At 53.0% G+C, this 24,907-nt stretch overlaps 1 protein-coding gene and 1 long non-coding RNA gene across 2 annotated transcripts in view; both read left to right on the top strand.

Moving 5' to 3' along the window:
- The window catches only part of SHB (SH2 domain containing adaptor protein B), a 124,299-nt gene extending 111,494 nt beyond the window's left edge, over window positions 1-12,805 (top strand). Inside the window, 1 exon segment of the mRNA XM_058302099.2 lies at window positions 11,955-12,805. Within this exon segment, the coding sequence (XP_058158082.1) occupies window positions 11,955-12,138 (184 nt within the window). The 3' untranslated portion in view covers window positions 12,139-12,805.
- A 6,974-nt stretch (window positions 12,806-19,779) lies between these two features.
- Window positions 19,780-24,701, top strand: LOC139439508 (uncharacterized). The gene is made up of 3 exons (XR_011649431.1): window positions 19,780-20,034; window positions 20,920-21,045; window positions 24,556-24,701. It is a non-coding gene; the product is annotated as an uncharacterized lncRNA (long non-coding RNA).
- Window positions 24,702-24,907: the final 206 nt, after the last annotated feature.

The raw sequence follows: 24,907 nt of genomic DNA, 5'->3' as shown, positions 1-24,907 counted from the left end.
TTCTGCGTCTGTAAAGGGGGACGGTAACAGCCGCGCCCTCCTGGTGTCGGCAGGAAGCATCCACGGGGCGGTGGACAGGGCCATGCCTCGTGAACTCTTACGCCCCGCCCTGCCCACCTCTCTTGAGCTCCCTGCAGCGGCCCCACTTCCCCCTCGTGGGTGAAGGGCACACTGGGCTGCGCTGGCACTCTGCCTCCTTCCCCGTCCTACACGCGCTCCGCACTGCCTGCCCGCCTGCCGGCTGCCCAGAGAGCCCGGGCCTGACCCTGCAGGCATGCGCCCGCGGGGCCCGGATACTGCTTTCCGGGAAGGAAAGCATTCCCTCAGGCCGGATGGCTCTTTGCAGGCTCTGGTACCTGGTGTTAGAAAGGTATTTGGACAGGTTTCTGCAGCGTGTCCTCTGAAGCAGGTAGAACTATACCAGTCACATTGATTAAGATCTTTGGGGCAGCACACGCGTTCTGACACAAGCGATGGCAAAACCGTTGAGGTGGAGGTTGCGTGAGATGGTGTGATCTGAGCACTCCCAGATTTCAAATTTAGGGTGTCCAGATAGTAGCATATTCCTATTTTGAGTTTAAATTCCCAGGATAAGCAAATATAATTTCCTTTCCTGTCAGGAATCATTGTAACCTTAAGCAAAAATTCTTCTATGAAAAAGCTAGGGTCAACTGTTTTTACTTCTGTGGGATTTGTATTTTTAAAAAGCAATCTGTTCTGATAGTAAGTAACTTTTTAGAACTCAATTACTTGCAGCCATGCTGAAAAAACCTATAATTAGTGTGGCCAAACCCTAGCCAAATAATAAAATGAAAGCTTTGTTGTGGAGTAGGGCAGAAATCAATTTCATTAGGGAGCAAAGAGCCAGAGATTTAATTTTGAGAAAATTCTCCACCTTGTGGAAAGAGGTTGTCAGGAAGCTGCCGGAAAGAATGCCCGACATGAAATGGCTTTGCCCTTCAGAGCCCAGATTACTAAGGCTGACAGTGACCTTTAAAAATTGCATTTCCAAGTCTTCCAAGTGTGGCCAAAGCCAGTCGGGTTTTGCTTCTTAATGTTGTTGGACCAGTGCCCCTTTTGGTTTTGGTCGCACGGTGAATGCTGTCTGAGTCTGATGACACTTGCATGTCAAAAAGATCCTGCCTTTGGAACTGGAAGGGGGAGAGGTAGACTCAGAAGGTCCCAAACTCCGCAGGGGAGTTCAGCGAGGCGCAGGCAGTGGGATGGTGGCCGTGCTGGACACAGAGGTGGACAGACCCAGCTGCCCAGTTACAGCCCCCACTGTGTGACAGGTGGTGACTGCTGGGCGTGAGCAGCAGGGTGGCCAGGACGGAAAAGGACAGGAGACTGTCCTGTGAGGTCAGCTTGAGGGGAGCCGCTTCAGCTTCAGGGAAGAGAGAGTGGCTGTGGCCTGTAGGAGCCAGAGCTCAGAGCAGGGGCTGCCGTCAGCAAGCTGCAGGGAGTCAGATTTCCACCCAGAATGTAGAAACCTTGCCTACAGGCAGAGCCTCCTAACGTTGGAAGCAGTTGTCTTGGTGGGGAGTGAGCTCCCCAACACTGGGAGTAAGCAACAAAAGCTGGGCACTAATCATTGTGAATATCATACAGCAGTTTTCCATCAACAGAGGGAACTAGAATGATGGTTCTCAAACTTAAACGTGTACCAGAATCTCTTGGAGAGCATGTAGAAAGCAGATTCTGCTTCCAAAGAGACCCCGGGAACTGCAGGCTTGACAAGTCGCTGGGACTGTGGTGCAGGAGTCATGGGGCCACTTGGAGAAACTCATGCTCCTCACGAAGGTGAGTCCTTTCGCTCAGTATCTGAACGTTCATGCTCTCCTCCTCAGGCACTGTGAGCATCTCCTGTGTGCCAAGCTTTCAGTAAAGGTTTAGAGGTAGATACAACCACCTGTCCCCTCAGGGTGTCGATGGGGAAACTGAGACCCAAGAGGGCTGGCGCCAGGGCTGAGACTCAGGTCCCTGATACCCAGTTGAGAGCTGTTTTCACCTGGTTCTAGTGGACTTTAGGCAACTTTGTAAACTGCTCCCCACTTCCCTTATAGAGATATGGGGGCTCAGATCCCCAGGGACCTTTGGAGTTTTCTGCTGGTGACCACTGTCATTCGTATGATTTGTAAAAGGCCCTGGACCAGGGTCCGGGTATCTTGCAGCCAACTATGTGTGCCTTTGAAAACTCCGTGGAGAAAACCACGTTCAGGTTAGATGCAAGCACAGCCAAGCAGGTAGATCTGTTTTAACTGCAGGTTTCAAAGGCCCCTCTGGATTTCCTTGGCTGTACTTTTTTTTGTAAGTAAGTCTGTAATTGGATCAGGTGCTTTGCGGGCACTGAGTCCCTTCGTTGCTGTGCCGACGGCTACCTTGGCCGGGAAGCGCAGGGGGCCCAGCCGGGTTGGGAGGACTGGCCCCCAGGGCGACTCGGCCCATGAGCAGGTGCTTCCCATCCTGAGGATGAGATGGGGGGGTTGCTCCTCCCTCCCCCACCCTGCATTTCCCCCACCCTCCTCTCCACATCCCTCGCTGCCGACTCTGCAGCATACAGAAGAGTCTGCTGGTAGGGCCAGAGAGCCACCTACAGCTGATAGAGTGGGGCATGGGGGGACATTCTGACCCCAGATTCACTGCTGGTTGGGAGCACACCTCTGCCCCTCCACCTGAGGAGCAGGTGAGAGCAAAGCCCTTGCCAGAACCCTGAGTCCTGAGTCCTGCACTTTCAGAAAAGGCCTGGCTCCTCTTCAAAAGAAAAAAAAAGTACATCTTGAGCTGAAGTCTGACCCCAGGCCCTTGTGTCATTCCATGCCAAGGAGTGAGGCTTCATGTCCAGCTGACCAGGCCTCCAGGGAGGTCCTCCCTGTTTCATTGGCACCTCAGCCCCCTCCCAAGATTTGTATACCTACTGTCCAGTTCAGACCTCAGGACAACCCAATGGGTGGGTGGTGAAAGCTCCATTTCACAGGTGAGGAAACTGAGGTTCAGAGAGGGACCCAGCCCAGAAGTGGCAGGGCAGGGTGACCCTCTGTCCTGAGTTGTTCCCACCCTATGCCCAGGCAGTGCCCCTTGCCCTGTTTCAGGCAGAGCTGTCCTGCCAGCCCCACCCAGCCGCCCTCCTCTCTGTCTCGCTTCCCAGCCTCACCTAGGTTGATCTTGGCTCTCCAGCTCTCCTTTGCCGGTGGAGGCTCTCGTGCTCCCACAGTCCTCTCCTGTGCCCTGATCTGCAGGGTAGGGGGAGGAGTTAGATCTGGGGAGCAGCCTGGAGCCAAGCCCTCTGGCACATTCTGTGTTGTGTCTTAAGCCCATAAATAAGGAGCAGGATGCCCTGACATCTGTCGAGCGCTTACATGTCACGTGGAGGTTTTCCTTGACTCCGTCCGGCAGCAGGGAGGGCAGGCTGTGGTGCTGCCGAGTCATAGGTGAACTGGACGTGCTGGAGGCCAGGGCGTGGTGCAGCTTCAGCCTCAGCACGATTGACGCTGTGGGCCGGTGACTCTGCTGGCGGGCTGTCCTGTGCCTCGTAGAATTTAGCAGCATCCCTGGCCCCTGCTCTCTAGGTGCCAGCAGTTCTCATGTCCCTGACGGGGCGGACCATCCCCTCTGCCCTGAGGAGCGCATGGCCTTGGGAGAAAGAGGCTACCCTTGGCCTGAACGGAATCTGTCCCGCCCCTGGAGCAGCCACCAGGAGCCTGCTTTTGTCATTGGGCCTCCCCCAATCCCGAGAGCCACCGTGGCCACCTCCCTGTCCTCGTTCCTCCTTGCTGGCTGCCCACCCACCCCGGGAGGTCCCTCCTTGCCTCGGGAACTTCAGCGCTGGAGGGACCCCCTCCACCATTTCACCCGGGGAGACAGGACTTGCCTGGCTGACATCGGTGGGGACAGAACTTGAACCCAGGCATGCGACTTCCTTCCAGGGTCTGCTCTTGTTCCAGCCACCACCTCTGGCCCACCTGTGCCAAACACGTGGGCCTCCGTGTTCCCAGAAAGGTCCTCGAAGGGGGAAAGAGTCGCAGGCCCTCGTTCCCATCTGAAGCCCTGCAGCACTTGCCACATCAGGCCCTGACTACCACTTCCGCCTCCACCCCTCCCTTGGCAGTTTTTTTATGTCCGGGTGGTCGTGGGAACATCAACCAGGAAGGACTGCAAAGGCCATCCAACCTGACTCCTCCAAGCATTGTTACCCTCCCACTTACACACCTCCAGTGACAGGAGGCTCACTCTGTCCTATGTCAGCCCTGACCATTAAAAACCTCTTGGTACCTTGTTACTTTTTTCTTGAGACAGTTGCCCACGATGGGTTTTTTTTTTTTTTTTAAGATTTATTTATTTATTTAATTTCCCCCCCTCCCCTGGTTGTCTGTTCTTGGTGTCTATTTGCTGCGTCTTGTTTCTTTGTCCGCTTCTGTTGTCGTCAGCGGCACGGGAAGTGTGGGCGGCGCCATTCCTGGGCAGGCTGCACTTTCTTTTCACGCTGGGCGGCAGCGCTGCGCATGGCCAGCTCCACACGGGTCAAGGAGGCTCGGGGTTTGAACCGCGGACCTCCCATATGGTAGACGGACGCCCTAACCACTGGGCCAAAGTCCATTTCTCCACGATGGGTTTTTTTGATCCACCCGCTATCCGGTGGGGCATAAAATAAGCCGTGTTCATTAGGAGAGGAATCTATCACCAGCTCTCCTTCTGCCTGGGGAAGACTTCTTTTTTTGAGGTACTGGGGACGAGGGATTGAACCCAGGACCTCATATGTGAGAAGTCAGTGCTCAGCCCCTGAGACACATCGACTTCCCCGAGTTGGTCTTTTCATTTGTTTTGCTTGTTTGTCTTTGTTTTGGGGAAGCACTGGGAACCAATCCCAGGATCTCCCAAGTGGGAAGCAGGTGCTCACCTGCTTGAGCCACATTTGCTCCCCTGGGGAAGGCTTTTTGTTGTGGTTTACTGAAAGCCTTCATCCTGAACTGCCAACTTAGAGCTTAAGAACTGCCCGGGCATCTCGGGAAGGCTATTCGCTGCTAGTGCTTTTAGTCAAAGTCTGACCACTTGGTTGTAAATCAGGTTTTTTGGTTCAGCAGCATTTACACTTACACATGTCTTTGCAGTAGCTTGGCGTGCATGTCTGGCTTGTCGTGGTGACGGCTGTTTCAGAAGGAGGTGGGTGGGATGGAGGTGACTCCTGGAACATCTTGGCCAGAGCGGGCCTCAGAGCCCACCCATGCATTGCACAGATGGGGAGCTCACAGCCCCAACTTAGAAGACGCAGCTGCTGGGGCCCCAGCAAGTCGCTTCTCCCTCCAACCCCTGGTTTTCTCGTTTGTGCAGTGGACTTCTTGCACGTAACAGCCAGCCACTTCCGGCATCTTAGGGAAGCCACGGGTTGGCCCAGTGACAGACTGAGGGAGTATTTAAGGTCTTCCTGGCCATGCCAGGCATCCACCCGTCTCTGCGGGCAGGATCTGCTTGGGCTCTGGGTGAGAAATCTGACTAGAGAGTTGAACTCTTTAAACGTTTATTTGAAAAGCTTCCGTGGAGTCACATCTTGCAACTTGGGGGGTGTCTACAGACAGCTGCCCGGTCCTGGGTGAAGGCTCTCCATGCATTGCTTTCCCCCAAAACCTCAGGGCCTTCTCTTCTCTGCAGAGCACTGTGCACCAGCAGCTAATTGTGTCCTTAGAGGGGCCCCATTTGCCCCTCCCGCTTTCCTGCACTGTGTTCAGCCACAAGTGGAGGGATGTGTTTATCAGGTCACCTGCCGGCCCGGGCCATGTCTGGAGGCAGGGACGTGTGTTCCCTGTCACTGCTGCCCTCCGTCCTGCACAGCCCCAGGCAGTGGCTACTTGAGCCCTCTGACTGTTTCCTCCTCAGTAGATTGGGTCCAAGGAGACCCAGCTCTTGGGGCTGCTTTGAGAATGTACCACAAGCCCCCAGCAGTGCAGGCACATGGTAGGAAGACTTAGTGGCACTGTGCTTCTTGAGTCACCTGGCACCCACCCTCACAGGAAGCCAAGTCGCAGAGAGCTTGGTGGGGGTTCCCACCACCCTGGGCTGGGCCCCTCCAAGGGCATTTGTTTTTTGTGGGTTGGGGGGGGGTGTAGTTTAATTTTTTCCCTACTTTACCTCCCCACCCCACCCCTTGGGGACAGTGTTAATCGGGGATGGGTTGCCTGACCTCCGGGCAGGGGGCGGGGGCCACCCCATGAAGATGGCGGCTGGGGTGGGAAGGACCAGGCTTTGTCTCCACCCTTCCCGTCCAAGGCATGAGCCAACTCCGCACGCCTTCGTGGACGGCACTTTGTACTCCTTGGCGTTGAGCGGATGGCAAGAAGGTGGGGCAGACCGACGACTTTGTGCCTTCTTGATGCCAGGACCACAGGCTGAGTGCAGCGGCCTCTGCGCTGCCCTGGAGCTCCTCCCTCCTGCCCGACCTGCCCCCGCCTGGACACTGGGTTTCCCACCGGGGCTTCATGGACGCCGCCGCCACCCAAGCGCTCACGTGCTGTTGGCCAACCGCAAGTCAGGACTGTCTTACTGAGGGAAAGTCATTCTCTGAGCTTGGTCCTTTTGATTTTTGCATACAGTGAATCAGTATACTGGTTCTCGGTCCTTGTGCACATAAGGACCACCTGGGGAGCTTTCAAACCTAACGGGAGAAAGCCTGGCCCCTCCCAGGCTCCGGTGGAATGGGCTGGAGCCAGGGCAATTTTTTTAAGCACCCCAGGTGAGTCTACAGTGCTGCCAAAGCTGAGAATCCTCAGTTTGGTACATCTCCTTGGGAAAGCATCCCCTGACTCGCCTCAGCTCTGAGGGATCTCTCCTGAGCCCCCAAGCCCTGTGCCGGTCCTTCCCGCAGGGATTCAGTGGTGGTGATGGCGGTGAGGGCAGCGCCTGTGGGCAGAGGCGCCTGCTCGACCCTCAGGGGATGCTGGTCACTGTCCCCTTCCCAGGAAGGTCCTGGTCACTCGAGATCTGGTTATTTATCTCTGGCTACAGGGTCAGCGCTCTCTCACCAGAGTTTCTGCGGTGGCTGCCCTCAGTCACAGGTGTGAGAGGAAGAGTTTCTCTGTAGACACACACCCAGCAAAACACCCCACCTCCCGATCAGGGAGAGGAAGGGGTGTGGGGCACAGACATTCTGGGTCACAAAGCCTTTTCTGCTTTCGGAGGCGATCACAGCCTGAGCTGCCCATTTTGCCAGCTTCCCGGTGGCCACAATCTTGCCACCGCATAGCTCTCACTGCTGGAGGGCTCACGAGGCCACCCAGAGTGACCTCCTCTCCATGCAGGTTTTGGACTCAGACATAGGTTCAAATCCTGGCCCCACCTTGTCCAGGGGGACAAGGCCTACAACCTTTCTGAGACTCAGTTTCCTCATCTGTAAACAGTGATGGATGTACCAGCCTAGCAGTGTTGCTGTGCAGCATGGTTGTGATGCTCGGTATGGGGCGCACAGTAGGGCTCTTGCAGTGCTGCATGTCATTTTGTCTTAGCAGTGGAGAGCCATGGATGACTTTTGAGCCAAGGGTCGACACTCTGGGAGCATCTCCGTGAAGAGTGCCTCTGCCCAGTGGCCTTTCAGGCTATGGTGAAGAAGAAATCACCTCCGGGTGTGGATTCCCATAACGGGGTCCCACATTGCTAGTCCCAAAGGGCAATTTCCTTACCTTCTTGCATAAATATGATATGCAAGTATTTTTAAGTATTTTATCATGAAAAGAAGCGATTTAACAAAACTATTACCCTGGATTCTTCATGAAATATGCATCAAGCAATTAGGTCTAAAAGCGAGAGGTGAGGCCTCACACCCCACTCTGCGGCCGGCAGCTGCGGGGCTGAGTGATGTTTTGTTAAAGCCTGTGATTACGAGGCGAGGCGGGGCCTGTCATTAGGGCCTGTGCGAGCACACGTTTGATAATCCTGGTGATGAGGAGGGGCTTTTTGTGATGATAATGAGCTATCTGAATGCGTGACAGCCCCAGTAGCCCTGGCCTCTCTGCGCCTCATGAGTCCTTAGACAGGTCATCCACCAGAGAACAGGGTCTTATCAAAACATGGGCTGACACAGAAGCCTACGCCACAGTGGTGGTGGTGGTGGCACTGCTGCAGCTTGGCCCACCAGGAGGGGTGGGAGTTGGTGCAGCCTGGACCGGCCCTCCTGGCCCTGAACACAGCTGCCCTGGGCCCTGGGCCAGGGTGTTGGACGAGATGATCCCCAGTCTGCTTCTCTCTCCAAAAATATTATGTATAGAGCAGCCTTTCACATGCCAGATAGAAGTTGTCCAATGCACCCCAATGCTCTCCATAGAAGTTTTAATTTCCCCCTGAATTAGTCAGCCAAAGGGGTGCTAATGCAAAGTACCAGAAATCTGTTGGCTTCTATAAAGTGTATTTATTTGGGGTAAAAGCCTAGAGCTACAAGACACTAAAGAAAGAGTCCATCTCAAGGTGACTTCTTCACCAAAGTCTGTTGCCACATGTTGAAGTGAAATGGCTGGTGAACTCTGCCTGGTCTCTCCTTCCTTCTTCCTCTTAAGGCTTCATGGGCCCAGCTTCTTCCAGTCTCAGCTGGGGGCTGGCATAGGGCTCGTCTCTCTCTGGGCTCAGCTGCTCTGTTCTCGTCACAAGGTCAGCTCTAAACTATCAGGTGAACTGCTCATCTCTCTTCCCAGGGTGGCAGGATCAAAGTCGAGAGAGTTCGGTCCTCCCGTCTGTGGAGCTTCTCTCTTCCTGTGTGTATCTTCTGCTGTATCTTCTCCTGTGCATCTTCTTGATTGTCCATTTATATAGCCCAAGGGGGTGGGACTCAACCCTGAGCCATGCCTCCTGCCACGGTTAAGTCAAAGGCCCTGAACTGATGTAATTAAGTAAACGTAAAACCTCAGCATTTAAATCAATCAAAGGGTATCAGACCCAGAGGAACAGACCAGTTTACAAATACAACCTACATCTCTTTTTGGAATTCATAAATAATAGCAAACAGCTACACCCCCTTCTTCTGCTCTACACCTTCTTTGGTGCAGAGTTGGCACTCATTAAGTCATCCGGCAGCTGTTTTTCAATCTTGAGCCGTGGTATGGATCCTCACTCTTGGGGGCCCTGTGGCCAGTCGGGTTTACCTGACGTTTGCATTGGTCAAGAACTGGCAGGTCTTGGAAAGAAAGCTCACTCTCCTCTTGGGACGTGTGAGCCCCATGTGATGGGTAACTGTGGCAGTGGGCTCCCCGAGTCGGGGGATCCCTGGGGCAGCCATGTATGCAGGTGCTGCACTTGGCCTCTGCTGTCTCCTTGACCTGCCATCAGCCCTGCAAGGTGGACATCGCAGAGACAGAGGCTCAGAGCCAAGGATTCGCTTGTTCCAGGCCTGCCGGCTCTCACTGCCACTCCCCCAGCCTGCTGTAGGTGTTGAAGTGTTGAGGACGAAGTGGGGCGCTCCCCTGCATCTAGGGAGTACTGAGGTTAGGAGCACTGGCTCTGGGGAGGGCCCACCTGGGGGGGACCCGGCACCACCGCTGACCGCTGTGTGACGCTGGGCCAGTCACTGCTCTGTTTAACCCTCGGTGCCCGGTTCAGGCCTGGCTCACAAGAAGCACCCTGGAAACACTGGCCTAGAAGGTCATCTGGCCAGATCCCCCAGTGAGATCAGGACTTGGGAGTGGGGACTTGGGGAGGCTGCCCCAGGCACCTTCCTGCAGGAAGCCCTCAGGGATTGGCAACAGGGGATGCTTACACCAAATCCAGGAGTCCAGGACCTCAGGGCTATGTGGGGTCTCAGAGGCCATCCAGTTAGCCTCCCCACGATTCAGGGGGCACAGAAAGGCCCAGGGAAAAGGGGTCCCTGCGATGGTGTTCTCATGCAAGGCCCAGCTCCCGGGCCTCATTCTAAAAGGAAAATTCCACCTTAACCTATGAGTTACTTACCTTGACACCTTAAAAATAAAATCCGCTCCCCCCAACCCCAAGCTTCACACCAGAGAGCCCCTGCCTCCCACATCCCACGCTTACACCCATGCGCAGAACGGGGAGAATCACAGAGCCGCGCGCTCCGGCACCCCAAAACATCTTCCCCCTGTTCACCTCGCACGGCAGTCACACGTCCACCTACCGCAGCTCCCACGTCTCCCGTACACAAAAAACACCCCTTCTCCAGGCAGCACCGCGCACAAAGCTTTTAACCCTTCCTACTTTTCATCAGCTACACAAAGTTCATTTAAGCAGCCACTTCCCTTCCAAGCTGACTGCAGACTTGTGAGCGCTCCAACGTAGAGAGATGTGTCTTTGCTCAAATGGGATTTTAAATTTTTCTTTCACTACATATACCCTATCCTTTTTAACAGCCCAAGCGAGCCGGTCCGCTTCTCAGAAGTGTCGAGGCAATTCTCCCATGAAATGACCCTTTGCTGAGGAGAACTTGCCACAGGCTCTATAATTAGAACATCTCCCGGCCTTAAAAAATCTTGATTTAAATTTCAATTCTTAACAGGAATTATTCTCTCTTGAAACATAATTGCTCTCCAAACGATTTCCTTTAAACCAGGGTGACATCTCTAAATACATTATTATGAGCAGATGCATTGCTCAGTATCTACTTCATTAAGCATCTGTTCTGCCCATTTGAAAATGGGCCTGAAGTCCAAATTAACGTATTAATACATCAGGGGCTCGGAGGCTGGGGAGCCCAGTCCTGGGTGGAGGAGATGTGTGTAAGCCCCTCCAGTGTTCCTGTGCAAATAGCAGAAGAGGAGGAGGGAGCTCGAGCTCGAAAAGGCTGCAGACCTTCTGTAAAGCATCTGACTTGGCAGCAGAATCACAATATTCGCCATAATCGGGTCGTGAAAAGCCAGGCTTGCTGCTGAGGGGGCAGGGTAGGGGCAGCCTAGCAAAGGCAGGCTCCAGAGGGCAGGAAACTCCGCGCGGCTCCCATCCCCGAGGACCCACTGCCCTTCCTTCAGCAGACGCTTCGGGTGGCCTTTGCCCAGCCAGGTCCGAAGCTGGGCCCTGCTCTCTGGAGCTCTCAGAGAAACTGGGGGGATGGGCAGGTAATTACAATTGAGGACGGTAGGTGCGGAGGGAAGCGTGAGTAGCCTTGGGGCAGGCAGGGGCAGGAAGGAGTCCTGGAAGACTTCCCAGCAGAGGGAACCCTTGGCAGGGCCTTGGAGAATGAGGCTGAGTTTACTGAGCCGAGGGGAGGGCAACAGGGAGGGGTGGAGAGCATACCCTCTGCCCACAGTCCATTGGCTAGAAATGATCACATGACTCCACTGACTGCAAGGGTCACTGGGAAATGGAGTCCCTGGCTGGGTAGCACCTTCCCAACGACAGTTGCATACTGTGGAAGGGGCAACATCAGTTTTCGGAGGACAGCTTGCCGTCTCCGCCACTCCGTTTCCTTATCTGTAAACAGGGGTAATGACCCCTGCCCTCCCCAATTGAGTGGGTGTTGTGGACCTGAATGTGCTTTGCATCTGCCAGGCAAGGTTTAAACAGGTGTGTGCACCAGTAATAGGAAGAGGGGGCTAGATTTTTTGTTGTTCTGGTTTTTGTTTTGTTTTGTTTCACTTTTCTGAGGAAGCTCCTGGAAGCTGACTAGCTAGTACTGGTTCCTGATCTGGTACTGGATCTTGTGGAGCCCTTGGACAGAGCTGCGTTTCAGCAGGTCCTGGGCTGGGTCTTGGCTTGGGGAGGGGTGGCTGGCAGCGGCTTCGTGCCCGGGGAACCCCTGTCTGAGCACCACAGCTGCGGAACTGCACATGAGAGGAAGTTGACCTCGGTGCAGTGAGGAAGGGTAGCCTTCCAGGGGGGGATATATACGGCATAGACTTGCTCAAACCAAAACTGAGAGGCTCTCTGGGAAAGCGCTTCCTGCGGCTCCACCCCATCCCCTAGTCTCCGGCAGCACAGCCGCCTTCGCCTCTGCCATCCTGCAGATCTTAATAATCTCTGTTTTTTGTTCACAGGAGCAACCAGGGTTTTATGCACATGAAACTGGCCAAAACCAAAGAGAAATACATTCTGGGTCAGAACAGCCCCCCGTTCGACAGTGTCCCAGAAGTCATCCACTACTACACCACCAGAAAGCTGCCCATCAAAGGGGCCGAGCACTTGTCCCTCCTCTACCCCGTGGCAGTGCGAACCCTGTGAGCAGACCTGCGCCACCCGCTCTGTGACCCAGCTCGAGACCTGGAGGCGCCGGAGGCCCCGCTGACCAGCCCCAGCCCCACAGCCGGCCGTGTCCAGTTCGTGTCGTGTGTATGGTCCTAGCACACCACTGCATGTCTCTAGAATGCTGTTGCCACTAACTGGGGTCTGGAGGAGGCCTGGATAAAGACAGACAGCCGGCAGGCCACCCAGCCCCCACCCCACCCCCTCCTTGAGTTTCTGTGAATTAAAATATTTGCAAATCCAAAGAGATGCCTTCCAGGATGAACAAAGGCAGAGCAGCTCCGAGGGGCGGGAGCTCCCTGGGTTGTGTCTCTTTGTTCTCCAGATGTCACGCAGCACACCTGTGTATGGGGCCGAGTTCCCCAGCCGGGCCCCACTGGTGCTTTGAGAGCCAGGAGCCCAGCACAGTGTTAGAAGACACCCTGGGGGTCCCGCCTCCCCTCTGGGGGTGGGGGGTGGGGACATCTGTGTGCGAGTGAGCTCGGAAGGAGAGGACATGGTCACACACAGATGTGAGTAAACCCATAATCTACTTTTAGTCAATCAGTGTAATCAGTAGGTGATCTCCAAGGAATCATTGTGCAGCCCAAAAGAGGATTCAATTATTTATGAATAGGGTGTGTAAATAAAATAGTCATTTAATATACATTTTTATCCTTCTTTTTTTTTTTTTACTACAACAGAGGGTTTTGTGGGAACAGTACTGACCTGGCTTCATTCCCGGAGCAGGGTGTGTCTTCTCTAGCAGGTGTGAGATGATGGGCCATGGGTGGGGGGACAGTGGGCCCCAACTGAGGCCCTGAGCAAGTTCTGGGCACCAGAGCAGGCTGTTCTGGAAACAGCTGAGGCAGGGGTCAGCCCAGGACTGGAGGAGCACTGTTTAGCCAGAGAGGTTTTCTTGCACCTGGTAAGTCATCCTGCAGGAAGGTGCAGGCAGACCCTGTGCTCAGGCTCCAAAAGTGGATAAAAACGGTCATCTATCAACCAGGCTTTCCTGCCTGCCAGCAGCAAGTCAGTAACAACCCCTCAGGAGCACAACACCTGGCAGTCCGCAGAGGGCTTTCCCGCCCATGATCTGGCCATTGCCAGCCTGTAAGACATGTATCATGTGGGGAAGGGGGTTCAGAGAGGGAAAGCGACTTGCCTAAGGTCACACAGCTCATAGCAACAGAGCAGGCTCTTGAGCTCACACTGACAGGTTCCCCCGCCCTTATTCTTTCATTAGCTTGGCGTGATCTCATTGTCACCCTGTGCGCAGAGGAAAGCAGAATCCTGACCTTCCCAGGACCGGGGGCCCTCCCGGCTGTCCACACTGCTTCCTCACAGACAAATAACACGCATACCACCTCCATCTTGCCCTGTGCTCAACCAGAGCAGAAGTTCCTCCCACACAATCAGGGCAGACCATAATAACGTTGGGAAGTTGCCTGTTACGCAGTTCCCCTTCCTTTTTCACAACCCCCCCCCCCCCCCCCCCGCCCCTGCCAGCCACACAATGGTTAAATGCAATTGAAGAAATAGAATTCTCACACTACTGAATGAGGTGCAGGGGTCCAGCTCCTACGGGGCGTGCGGAGCCTTTGCCACACACGCATCGCCCTGCCTGCCCAGCTGGCTGAATGGGCCTCAGTTTGGTGACCGTTGTCCCCAGTGCCCACGGGAAGAGCATGTGGCACTGGGTGTGAATATCAGCCGCAGAGCTAGACCACTTGCCAGGGCTTGAGAGACGGTTGAGGCTCACTTCAGAGGCACGACGGGGACCCAGAGAAGGCAAAGGACTTGCCAAGGACCCCCGTCCAGCTGGGGCGGGGCGGGACTAAAAGCCACACCTCTCGAGGTGGCTGCTGTGCATCTCCACGGGTTCTGGCCAGAGCCAGCGGCGACGTCTTTTTGGTGACCGTCTCCTAGGCGGCCTCTGGGCTCGTCCTCCTGGGTCCTGGCTTATAACGAGGTCCAGGAGCCCCGCGGCCCCCTCTCCCGAGAGCGGACCTGACGCCACACTGGCTCTGCCCTGTGACTTTTGAGGCAATGCACTCCTTTTCTGCGAAGGTGAAAATCAGTGAGGAGTTGGCACCGTGTCCTGTCACAGGTGCCAAGGAAGCCTGGTGGAGGTTGGGGCCGACGGGCAGCCCCTTGGGCCAGGGGGAGGGGGAGACCACCAGCTCCTCCTCGACCAGCCCCTCCTGACTCCCTGAGGCCATGGGTCGGGCTGTGCGGGAGCTGTGTGACCCTCCGCTGTAGACAATTTTCCAGAGCAAATTTCTCCTCAGAAAAGGCACCTGTGGCCTGAGTGTCAGCTGGGCTGCTTGGCCCTCTGGCCTTGCCTCCGCCCCTCCCTTCACCTTCCTGAGGTTTCCCCGGGAGACCAGCCTCCAGCTCCCCTCGGGCAGAGGAGCCCGCTCACAGGATGGGAGCTGCTGAAAGGAATTCTCTTCCTTAATTTTATGAACCGCTCCCTCTTCTTCCTCTAATTGTGACCGTTTCCTCTGTCAGCGTGGATTCATGTTTTCTTGGACATCTAACAATCGAAACAGCTTTTCCCTTTCAGAAACACTCACACTCAGGCTCCTGGCGTTGGTTCAGCTTTTGTTTTGGCTTTTTTTCCTCATCTGCTGCCAATTAATGCGGGGGGAGACTGCGCTGGATTTCTTTGAGCAAAGGAGAAAGCTCGCTGCCACACAGTACCTCACCCCCAGCATTCTGTCGTAGAACGCCACCTCCAGCCACTAACGGCCTCCTCGCCCAGAGCCACTGAGCTGCTCGTTCCGTTGTCTCCCTCCTGGCCGGCTTCATTATTGACCACAATGCACCCACCACTTCAGCCTCGTCCTTGAGCGCAGCAGAGTCGAGGGCCCTTTTGGCGACGCCCTCCCCCGTCCCCAGGCAGGAGGGCGTCCTCCAGGGAAAGGCGGCTTTGTGCGGCAGAGAGGGCCACCCGTCTGTGCCCGGGGTTCCGTGGGCTTCTGAAGCCCCAGGAGCTGGCCAGTGCCCACATGCTCTCGACAGGCTCACGAAAGCGGGGGGCAAAGGCGCCAAGCCGCGAGGGAGGCTGAGCCGTGTTTCCTCCCAGGGCGGCTCTGGGCCGGGCCCCTGGGGAGGGCTCGTCCAGCTTCCAGCAGGGGCCCCCACCTCCACAGGGGGAGCCCTCGGCAGCTCTAGGTGGATTCCCTCTAGGTCTTTTTTTTTTTTTTTTTTTTAAGATTCTTTTTTCTCTCCCCCCCCCCCAGGTTGTCTGCTCTGTGTTCATTCGCTGTGTGTTCTTCTGTGACCGCTTCTATCCTTGTCAGCAGCACCGGGAATCTGTGTTTCTTTTTGTTGGGTCATCTTGCTGTGACAGCTCTCCGTGTGGGCGGCACCATTCCTGGGCAGGCTGCACTTTCTTTCGCGCTGGGCGGCTCTCCTTACAGGGTGCACTCCTTGCGCGTGGGGCTCCCCTACGCGGGGGACACCCCTGAGTGGCAGGGCACTCCTTGCGCACATCAGCACTGCACGTGGGCCAGCTCCACACGGGTCAAGGAGGCCCGGGGTTTGAACCGCGGACCTCCCATGTGGTAGGCGGATGCCCTATCCATTGGGTCAAGTCTGCTTCCCCCCTCTAGGTCTTGAGGACCAAGGTCTGGCTGGCTCCCCTGCACGCTCCTGGGGGTGGCTGTTGCCACTTGGCAGGGAAGGCAGCCAGGCCTACAGTTTGCTCTCACAGACCCCCGGGACGGTGCGTACAACAACCCCGCAGACAGGGCAGGCCGCCATCTGGAATGAGCCGTGGACCAGGTGCCACATCTGTCTCCTCCCTTCCAGAATCAGTCAACAGCAAAGACCAAGTGGGGCACGTTGTCCTGAGGGACCCAGCACAGTCCACTGCCTTGGATGTAGGAGCACCTTCCAGAACTCCACAGAGATCCCTCTCGGGCCCCCTCTTGTCCCCAGGCGGGAACCTACACCTCAAGGCTGTTTGTATTCCTGCCAGGAGCTTCATATCGGCCCCCTGCCATTTAAAAGGGTTTCCTGTAAAGTTCTAATTGTGTGATACACTGTATAAAGATGTATGTTTAATGTGAAGCTTTTAATATACAAAGTGTCTTGTTTAAATGCCTCCTTGAGCATGCATGTTTTCTTTAGAATGCCACTGTGTGCCCCAGGAATCTAATTTGATTGCCTTCTGTTTGTAAAGTCTGAGATTCTGACATCATCCCCCAAAGGTGGACTGATACAGGGAAAAAAAGGAAACTTCTTGCTTCCTAATTACAAGAAAGATAGAGCCCTAATGAGCTTGTTAAATGGAAACAAAATTAATTTGTTCAGCAAACATTCATTGAGTGCCTACTAGGTCTGGTGGGACCCAGCCCCTGCCCTCAAGAAGTTTCCAGTCTATGGGGAAAAGCAAACACATAATTATGTGTACTATGGTAGAGGCCAGGCCAGGTTCCGTGAGAGCCCCGATGCAGGGGAATTGCATCTGCTTGCAGCAATCCGGGGAAGTTGGGTGTTGGAGGATGAATAGTTCACTGGGGAGTCTGGAGAGACAAGCATCCTGCGCAGCGGTAACAACTGGTAGGATCGTTAGGGAAGGTCGAATAGGCCTGCTGTGGCTCGGTCTGCCATCATAGATGACGAGGCTGCTGAATCTCCTTGGAGGCAGAAGCGCAGGGCAGGGGGGAATGGGGATTCATCTCCTCAAGCCAGCAAGTAATTCTTGGTCTTTCTGGAGACTGGGAGATGCTGTACTCCTGGTTTTTGGAGGGGCAAATCCTTGAGGAGAGGGGAGTAGTAGGGCATGACTCCTAGCATGTAACTCCCTTTGCTTGCCCTGATACCTTCATTGTCAGACTAGGCAGGGAACCTGGGATCTGAGGGCAGGGCCAGGGCAGGGAGGGCTGGGGGGCCTGTAGGGAGCATCAGCACCTGCGAAGTGCTTCAGGGAGCCTGCTCTGGAGTGGACCAGCCCCTGGCCCCCAGCCCTCAGCCCATGGCCCTGCCCACGCAGCCACTTATTAGGATGTGAACACGGGTAGAGCTGAAAGCAGACCGGGCCTGTGCCCTGGAGGTGCTCGCCTGCCTCTCCCATCTTCCCTGCCCGGCAGGGCCCCTGCTCCCCCAGGCCCCCAGGACTGTGGCTTCCATTCTCTCTTCCTCCTTCCCCTCCTTCCAGGGACCAGGAATCTACGTTTGGACGCTGAGGTCCCTGAGAGCACTCTGGCCTGTCCTCGCCCACGAATGCCTGTGTTCAGGATGGCCAAGCCCTGGCATGTGGTCCTGGTGTCTGAAAATGTTCCTGGGCCCAACCAGGACTCCAGGGCCGAGGACAACACCGGTGCTTAACACCCAGGAATTTCCAGAAGGGGAAGGAGATAGGGTTTCTGGCGGTTACCACTAGACTTTTATGTTCTGGAGGGTTATTTCTATTTCAGTAAAGTGCAATGTAACAGATGCTGCTCATCAGAGATTGGGATGAGCTGGTGGCCAGGAGGGGATGCTAAGCATGGGAAACGTCTTCCACAACCAGAGTGCAAGAAACGGCCAGCAGCGAGATGCCTGCCCTGCTTCATCTCTGCACAGGGACCCAGCAGGGTGGGCTGGAAACAGAGGCCCACAGGACAGTCTGGGGCTTACCAAGGCCACTCATCAAACCGGCTCCACGTGCCTCCGGGGGCTTGAAGGTGGCCGGCTCGGAGGGTCCCCAGGCCTTGACTAGTGCAGCTCTGCAAAGACTGGAGCTGAAGAATTTCTTCTCGGACAGTATATGACCTAGTTCCTCCTTGCTGGTGACCAGTGCCAGCTTTGGCTTTGGGCGACAGTTAAAACCGAAGGGGCAGTAGTCTGACCAGTGTGACTCTGGCTCCCTCATGTGGCTTCCTTTGACATTGCAGCCAGTCAACGGAAGAATGAAACGCAGCCTCCAAGTCACCTTACTGTGTAATGGAAAGAAACTGAGGCCTGGAAAAGGAAGAGGCAAGCAACGTGGTGTGGTGGATGACAGGTGTTCTAGCAGAGGTATGAACAGCAGAAAAACGGACAGAGGAAGTAGCATCTGAGCTGGGCCTCACAGGAAGTAGGGAATCCCAGGCAGAGAACATAGCAGGAGGCAAGAGCCAATCCAGTGCTCTTTCAACTTCGTTCTATTGTCAAGCCTCACTAATTCATGAAGACTGAGAAGGAAGGTCATGCTGAATTAGAACAGCTTAGTACAGGGCAATTTTATGCACTATTCTTTAAGTTGCCTTTTTATTATAAAATTAGCATGTACTTACTAAACCAATTTGTATAATAGAAAAATATAAAGAAAATAAAAATGGCCCCTAAATTCAAAGAAAATCACTGATGACATTCTGAAGTATTTCCACAGGCATCTCTTCTATGCATATATACAAGTTTTTAAAACAAAATTGGGCACATGCTGTGCTTAGTTTTATATCCTCCATTTTTCATGGTTTCCACAGCTACATGGTATTCTAACTCAATTCAACTTATCCAAAAATGTAACTTAGTCAATATTTTGTCTAAGTAGCACTTCCAGAAAGATCTTTATACAGAAATCGTTACCCATAGTTCTGGTGTTTTCTAAGGGGAAATTCATACAAGTGACATTGGCTCAAAGGCCAGGCGCATCTTTAATTAAGGCATCTTATCCTCCAAAGAGACATCAGTTTATCCACACCCCACTGTGGACTGTCCCCAAAGAAAAGCTGTTGGAAGACCTTCAGCAGTTTGGTCTTGGCCTAAAACGTGAGGCATAAAATAAGCAGTTTCCTTTCATCAAAGACAGCTTGAGCTCAGGCTGGGGGGCCGTGGGGGTCACAGGGGTAGGACAAGAGGCTGTCCAGACTCTGCGTGTAGCTGGCCCTTCATCCGGGGCTGAGGGGCTTCCCAGGACACGGGACTCTCAGCACAAAATCCAGGACAGTCACCAGCAAAGCGGAAAGGCTGGTCGCCCTTGCTGCCACTCCCTGCGTGACCTTACTGGGCAGCTCCGTCTCACATCCGCACACCATCCCTTTCCAGCCGTGTGACCTGGGCAAGCCGCACACCTCTGCAGCCTTCCATTTTCAACCCTGTAAAAGGGCCATCTCAGAGGGTTCCTGCAAAGATTACTGGCGGTATTTGATGAACGCCCCTAGGACATCTTGGCTTCAGCAACCTTCCCACGATGACAGGGTGAGTTTTCATGGGAAAGGCAGGGGCCACTGTGGCCACAGAATTTCAAAGGAAAGATAAGCAGAGGGTGTGAGGTTCCAGGGAGGCTTCATTTAGGAGGTGGGAGTGGAGTCCATTTTACAAATGAAAAATGTTCTAGCTCTTCTGAACATCTACTGAAGAAAGGTTCAGGGTCTAAGATCAATTCCCTCTGGATCTGTCTGAAGTGGTACTCAGAATTCTCTCCATAGCCCTCCTTTCTAATATCCTGTTACTTAAATTAATTATAACCTACTATCATTATTCCTTAGCATTTATTTTAAAGAATTACTGCATTTATTATTTCAATATTTAACATACTGTCTTTGCTGTTTAAATATTAAATCTATGCATTGTCTTTATAGTTAAATATTAAACATGTATCGTGTTTGTTCTTTATTATATTTCCACTCACTAGACTGTAATTAACATGTAGGCTCCATACAAGCAGGGATCCAGGAGGAATTCCTAGCACGTAGGGGGTGCTCAGTAAGTATTTAAGTGATGAAACAGGGATGAAAGGTCCCATTCACAGAGGGCTCACTGTGTGCCTTTGACCTTGTACGTGCACTGGTCTCCTACAACAAGAGAAACTGAAATGCAGAAAACCTAAGTGACCGCTAGGAAAAGCAGAAGCTGGATTTGGTGGTAGGGGCCCAGCGCTCGTTTTGTTCTCCACGCCTGGATGACGGTCACAGCCCAGAGGTAAGCAGGACCTGGACGGAACCACATGTTCCCTTCTTTGCCAGGACCAAGAGAGAAGGGGTGTTTAGAGCTTCTGGTGATCAAGCCCCCCTGCTCTGACGCCCCCTCCACACCCGCCACCTGCAAGAGGAGGCACTGCCGCCCTCTGCGTCTGCCATGCTGACGGGCCTCCCTCAGGTCTCAGACTGCAGGCACCAGGAAGGGCCTTATTCTGTAGATGGGGAAATTGAGGCTCAGAAAGGGGGTGGGCCTTGCCCCAGGTACATAATGGGGAAGTGGTGGGCCTGGAGTGAAGCCCAAGCAATCTGGCAACATGCTACATCTAGGTCAGTGCTTCCCACCTGCCTGACCATGAGGATCAGAACCGTGCCTGTAAAAATACTAACCCCTAAGGCCCTTCCTCGTGGAGATTTTGACTCAGAAGGTGAGGCAGGTTAATATAGGGACCTAGGAGAGTCATCCTGGCACAGCTGGGTAGAGACCGTGGCTTGGAAACCCCTGAAGGAAGGCCACTAGGAACAAAGCCAGGAAACCCCGCCAAGATCCTGGTCACGAGGCCCCATTCAAAACTCCTGGGCTCAAAAGGAAGCCCCAGATAACTCCAAACAGAAAGGCCTCCCCAGGGGGCCCTGAGAGCAAACAGGTGAGGATAGAAAGGTAACAATCAGAACCACCAACAGCTGGGGACCCTGCCCCAGCGTTCGGAAGGGGGAGGAGGGAAAAACAGCTTCAATGAAGGCAGCGCCAGCCCCCAGGTGCATCTCTGCCTGGAGATGTTCACATCCACATCTCAGGTGTGTACGAATTCTTTCCTCTTGTTTCTCAATAAGTTTTTTACTGGCATAATTAAACCAGCGTTTCTCCGAATTCTTTCTCATGATACAGCCAAGAACTCAGAGAACGCAGTGTGGTCTCATAGCAGTAGGTCCTGGATGAAGCTCAGGGGCCTGTACACAAGCTCCCGGAGTGTCTTGTGACCTGAGTTCAAGAGGCACTCCTCCAGACTAAAGGGTCAGTCTGCCTGCTTCTCTGCAGCTCACCACCTGCCCCCCATCCCCATCCTCTTCCCAAGAGCCAGGAAAGAGTAAGGCATCAGCTACTCAACTGTGCTTCTCCATCTAGTTCTGTTTCCAAAGACGATGCAAGTGGCAGAGTCCCTGCCTCACCTATAGCTAAGTGCATAAACCAAGCAGATCGTAGGGCTTCTCTGAGCACAGAAGTCATGTGAACATCAGAGGAAATAGCTTGGAAAACCCACAATGTTGTGCAAATGTTTTATTGACTCGGCCCTTGCTAGATAAAAACGTGTTTGTATTTCACAAGTATGTGTAACTCAGATATCAAGGTGTCCCATGATTCCACCCAGAGTTCAGCAACCTTCCTGAACCCTGGTTGCTGCCAGGGGACATAAGCTCTGCCCATAGGTGTGCCCGAGAGAAAGGCAAAGGTAGAGGAAGGGTCGAGGTCAGGGAGAACACAAGTAGCCTAGCATCTCATCTCTCTCTTTCCTTACACAGCCCCTCTGTCCCAAGTTTTCTCTGGAGCCCACCTTGTTTAAATTCTGGTTATCCTTGTGGGTCACCCCTTCCAGGTAACCTTCCCTCACTGCAGCTGGTCCAATTCCTGTCTCCCCTGAACCTCACCGTGCTTGGTTTGCATCTGTCTCCAAACCCTGGCGGGTTCTCCTAGGCTCTCTTTCCTGCAGGCACCTTCATTCACACATTCCTGAGGCCAGCAGGCCTCATGTGTTTCAAACTTTAGGTTGCTATTATGGGTCAGGATATCAATTTTGAGCTAGTTCTCAAAATTGCTTGAAAAGAATCACCTGGGGCCCATGTTAAATATATACTGGTGTCCCCTAGAAATTCTGATTTAGTAGTAGGTGTGAGTAGAAAAACTGAAATCTATTTTAAAACCAACCTTCTAGGACCTAGAATCTGGGTCAATGCATTTCAAACGGTCATGTGCACACACAGATCACTGGAGTGCTTATTCAATTCCACCTGAAGCAGTAGGTCTGGGGCAGGCCAGGACTCTGCATTTCTGATGCCACAGGTTCACGACCACATGATGCTTTGGCCATGTTCAGTGATTCTTATCTCCAGGCACACTGGGAAGGACTTAGAGCCCTTATTTCTCAACCTGGGAGCTCTTAAAACATACCAAGGTCCAAGTCCCTCTGCAGACCAATTAAATCAGAATTTGAGGATAGGCCCAGGTCTAGGGTTTTTTGGTTTCCAAAGCTTTCTAGATGATTCTAATGTGAAACAGGGCTGAGAATCACTGATTTAGTGGGACCCCACCAGCATTAAAATAAATCGGTTAGTAAAGGGATTAGAATTAGACAATCTTTCAGGCTTGCGGGGTAAAACCTTTGGGGTACATATGTTACATATACAGATGTATGCTAGGTTAATGTGGGTTTAAAAATGAGTGAAGAGGAGCAGATGTGGCTCAAGCAGTTGAGTGCCTGCTTCGCATATGGGAGGTCCCAGGTTAGTGCCCGATGCCTCCTAAAAACAAACAAACAAAAAACAAGCAAACAAATGAAAAAACCAACTCAGGGAAGCAAATGTGACTTGGTGGTTGAGCACCTGCTTCCCACATACAAGGTCCCAGGTTCAATCCCCAGCCCCACTACCTTAAAAAAACAAAAGTGGAGGAGCTGGTATAGCTCAGTGGTTGGGTGTGTGTTCAACTGGGGTTCAATCCCCAGTACCCCTAAAAAAATGAGTAAAGGAGAAAGGGACCACAGCCTGGAGTTCACAGACCAGCTAGGGGGACAGTCAGTTTGAACCCAGTTAAAGGACACCTGGGGAGAGGAGGGACTGACAGCACTGGAGAGGCTGCAGCACTGCAGGAGGAGGCAGGGATCAGAAGAGAAGCCTCTGTTTGAGCTGACCAATGAAGGATGAACAGGACTTTGTCACATAAGCAGAGCCTTCTACGCACAGAGGACAAAATGTACGCAGTTTTTGGGGTGTGTGAAAAGAACAGGGCAAGTTCAGGAAAGGGCACCTGCAGTGTGGCTGGAGCCCGGGGGTGTGAAGGGGAGTGGCAGATAGGCCAAGAAGATGGCAAGGGTCCAGGAAATGAAAGCTGAGGAAAAAGGAAGGTCACTGACCCCTTGTTAGGGATGACCTCGGGTGACCGATCTGGGCAGAGCTGCAGCCGGTACTCCGGACTATTTGCATAAAGCTGTTTTTGTGGACATAAGGGCCCATGGAGCCTCAGGGCACTAGACAACTTTCTAGAAAGCATTTTTGGGGAGAGTGGAGTGTACTTAAATTAAGCACAGATCCATTAGCAACATTCCCATGTTCCTTTTCCCAAGAACCCAGATCCTCACTTTTAACAGTTCCGTTCTCTAAGATTTCATTTCAGCAAACAGCTTTCATAAGCACCCTTTGTGCCAAGCACTAGGTTGGAGGGCCAGGACTGAATCAGTCAGTCTTGTCCTGGTGAGCTGGCAGTGGGAAAGAGAGACCCCAGTGAGTGACTATAACATAAGGCGGATTGCCAGGAGGCCCCCAAACTTTGTGGCACCGGAAGGCAAAGGCAAGTGCAATCAATTTTGCCTGGGGTGATTAGGGAAGGCTTATTTGGAGGTGGTGGTGATGGGGCCTCAAAGGGATAAGATGTTTGAAGATTTGATGGTGAAAAGGGGAAACAGGTCTAAGGATTCACAAAACATTGAGAGACTGAACCTGAGAGCAGCACAGACTAGTGTTGGAGATGAAGGCAGAGAGTGGGCAGAGAGGGGCCAGGGCACAGACAGCCCTGCGTGCCAAGCTAAGGGAACTTGGATTTACCGGGGTGGCAAGAGGGACCCATCAGAGGTTTTTAAGCAGAGGAGTGATGTAATGACGGCTAAGTTAAAGGACATTTTCTGACAGCTGATATGGAGGCTGGAGGTATGGAGAACAGTTTAAAAGACTGAATGATGAAATGAAAGAATGAATGGATAGGGACAGCGAAATGAAAGGCTGACTTTCTGATGAATTCTGAATCGAGAAATAGAGGGTTGTGATCACCAACATTCATATGGTCCCGACAAAATTAAGGGCTTGGGGGTTTCTAACAAAGAACAAAGAGCTGCTGTTGGCCTGAGGTTTCCTTACTCTTTTGTGTCTGTTGTGCCCCAAACCTGAATTTCAATCTTTTCCTCCTTTTCAGGTTTTACCACAGGAGAATAACCTCTCCATTCTAATCTGAAATGAATTATTTATGCTTATGAACATGCTGAATGCCTGTCTGGTTTGTTTTTTGAATAATACATCTGAGTAGGAACACACACAAGACAGGGCAGACATAACTTTGAGGAAAATACCCTTTCCGCCATTGTTGCCCGATTAGTCTTTCTAAACCATTGTAGGGCCCTGTCATTGGCCTGTCATTGGCCTGCGGAACTGTACTCCCCCTCAGGCACTGATTAGATACCAGGCACCTGTGTCTGAAAGTCAAGAGCCTCACTGTCAGGCCCTACCACCTGACCTATGCAATCTTATTTCCTGTTACTAGGACCTTCTCCACTGGTCCAATTTCCACTCATCTATCCTCCAAGGCCCAGTTCAAACACTTCTTTCTCAACGAAGCCAACCCTGAGTCTTTCCAGGAGGGAGGCCCCATGTAACCGACGGTCAAGAATGAATAAATAATTATGATTACTGAATCATTGTGTACATGCCTTTTCACTCCCAGTAAATTATAAAATAGCCAAAGGATTGCTCTCTGAAATTACTGAAACCGACTAGACTGACTTCACCTTTTGTATGTGCCCATTTCCAACTACAATCTTACCATTGCAATGGCCACTTATACCTGCTATTATAATGGTTACTCCAGACAGATCTTACCTTTGTATATGAACATT

The sequence above is a fragment of the Dasypus novemcinctus genome, chromosome 8 (genome assembly GCF_030445035.2).
Source record: "Dasypus novemcinctus isolate mDasNov1 chromosome 8, mDasNov1.1.hap2, whole genome shotgun sequence".
NCBI classification, from domain to species: domain Eukaryota; kingdom Metazoa; phylum Chordata; class Mammalia; order Cingulata; family Dasypodidae; genus Dasypus; species Dasypus novemcinctus.
The sequence above is the reverse complement of the archived record's forward strand: the minus strand, read 5'-3'. Positions and strand labels throughout refer to the sequence as shown.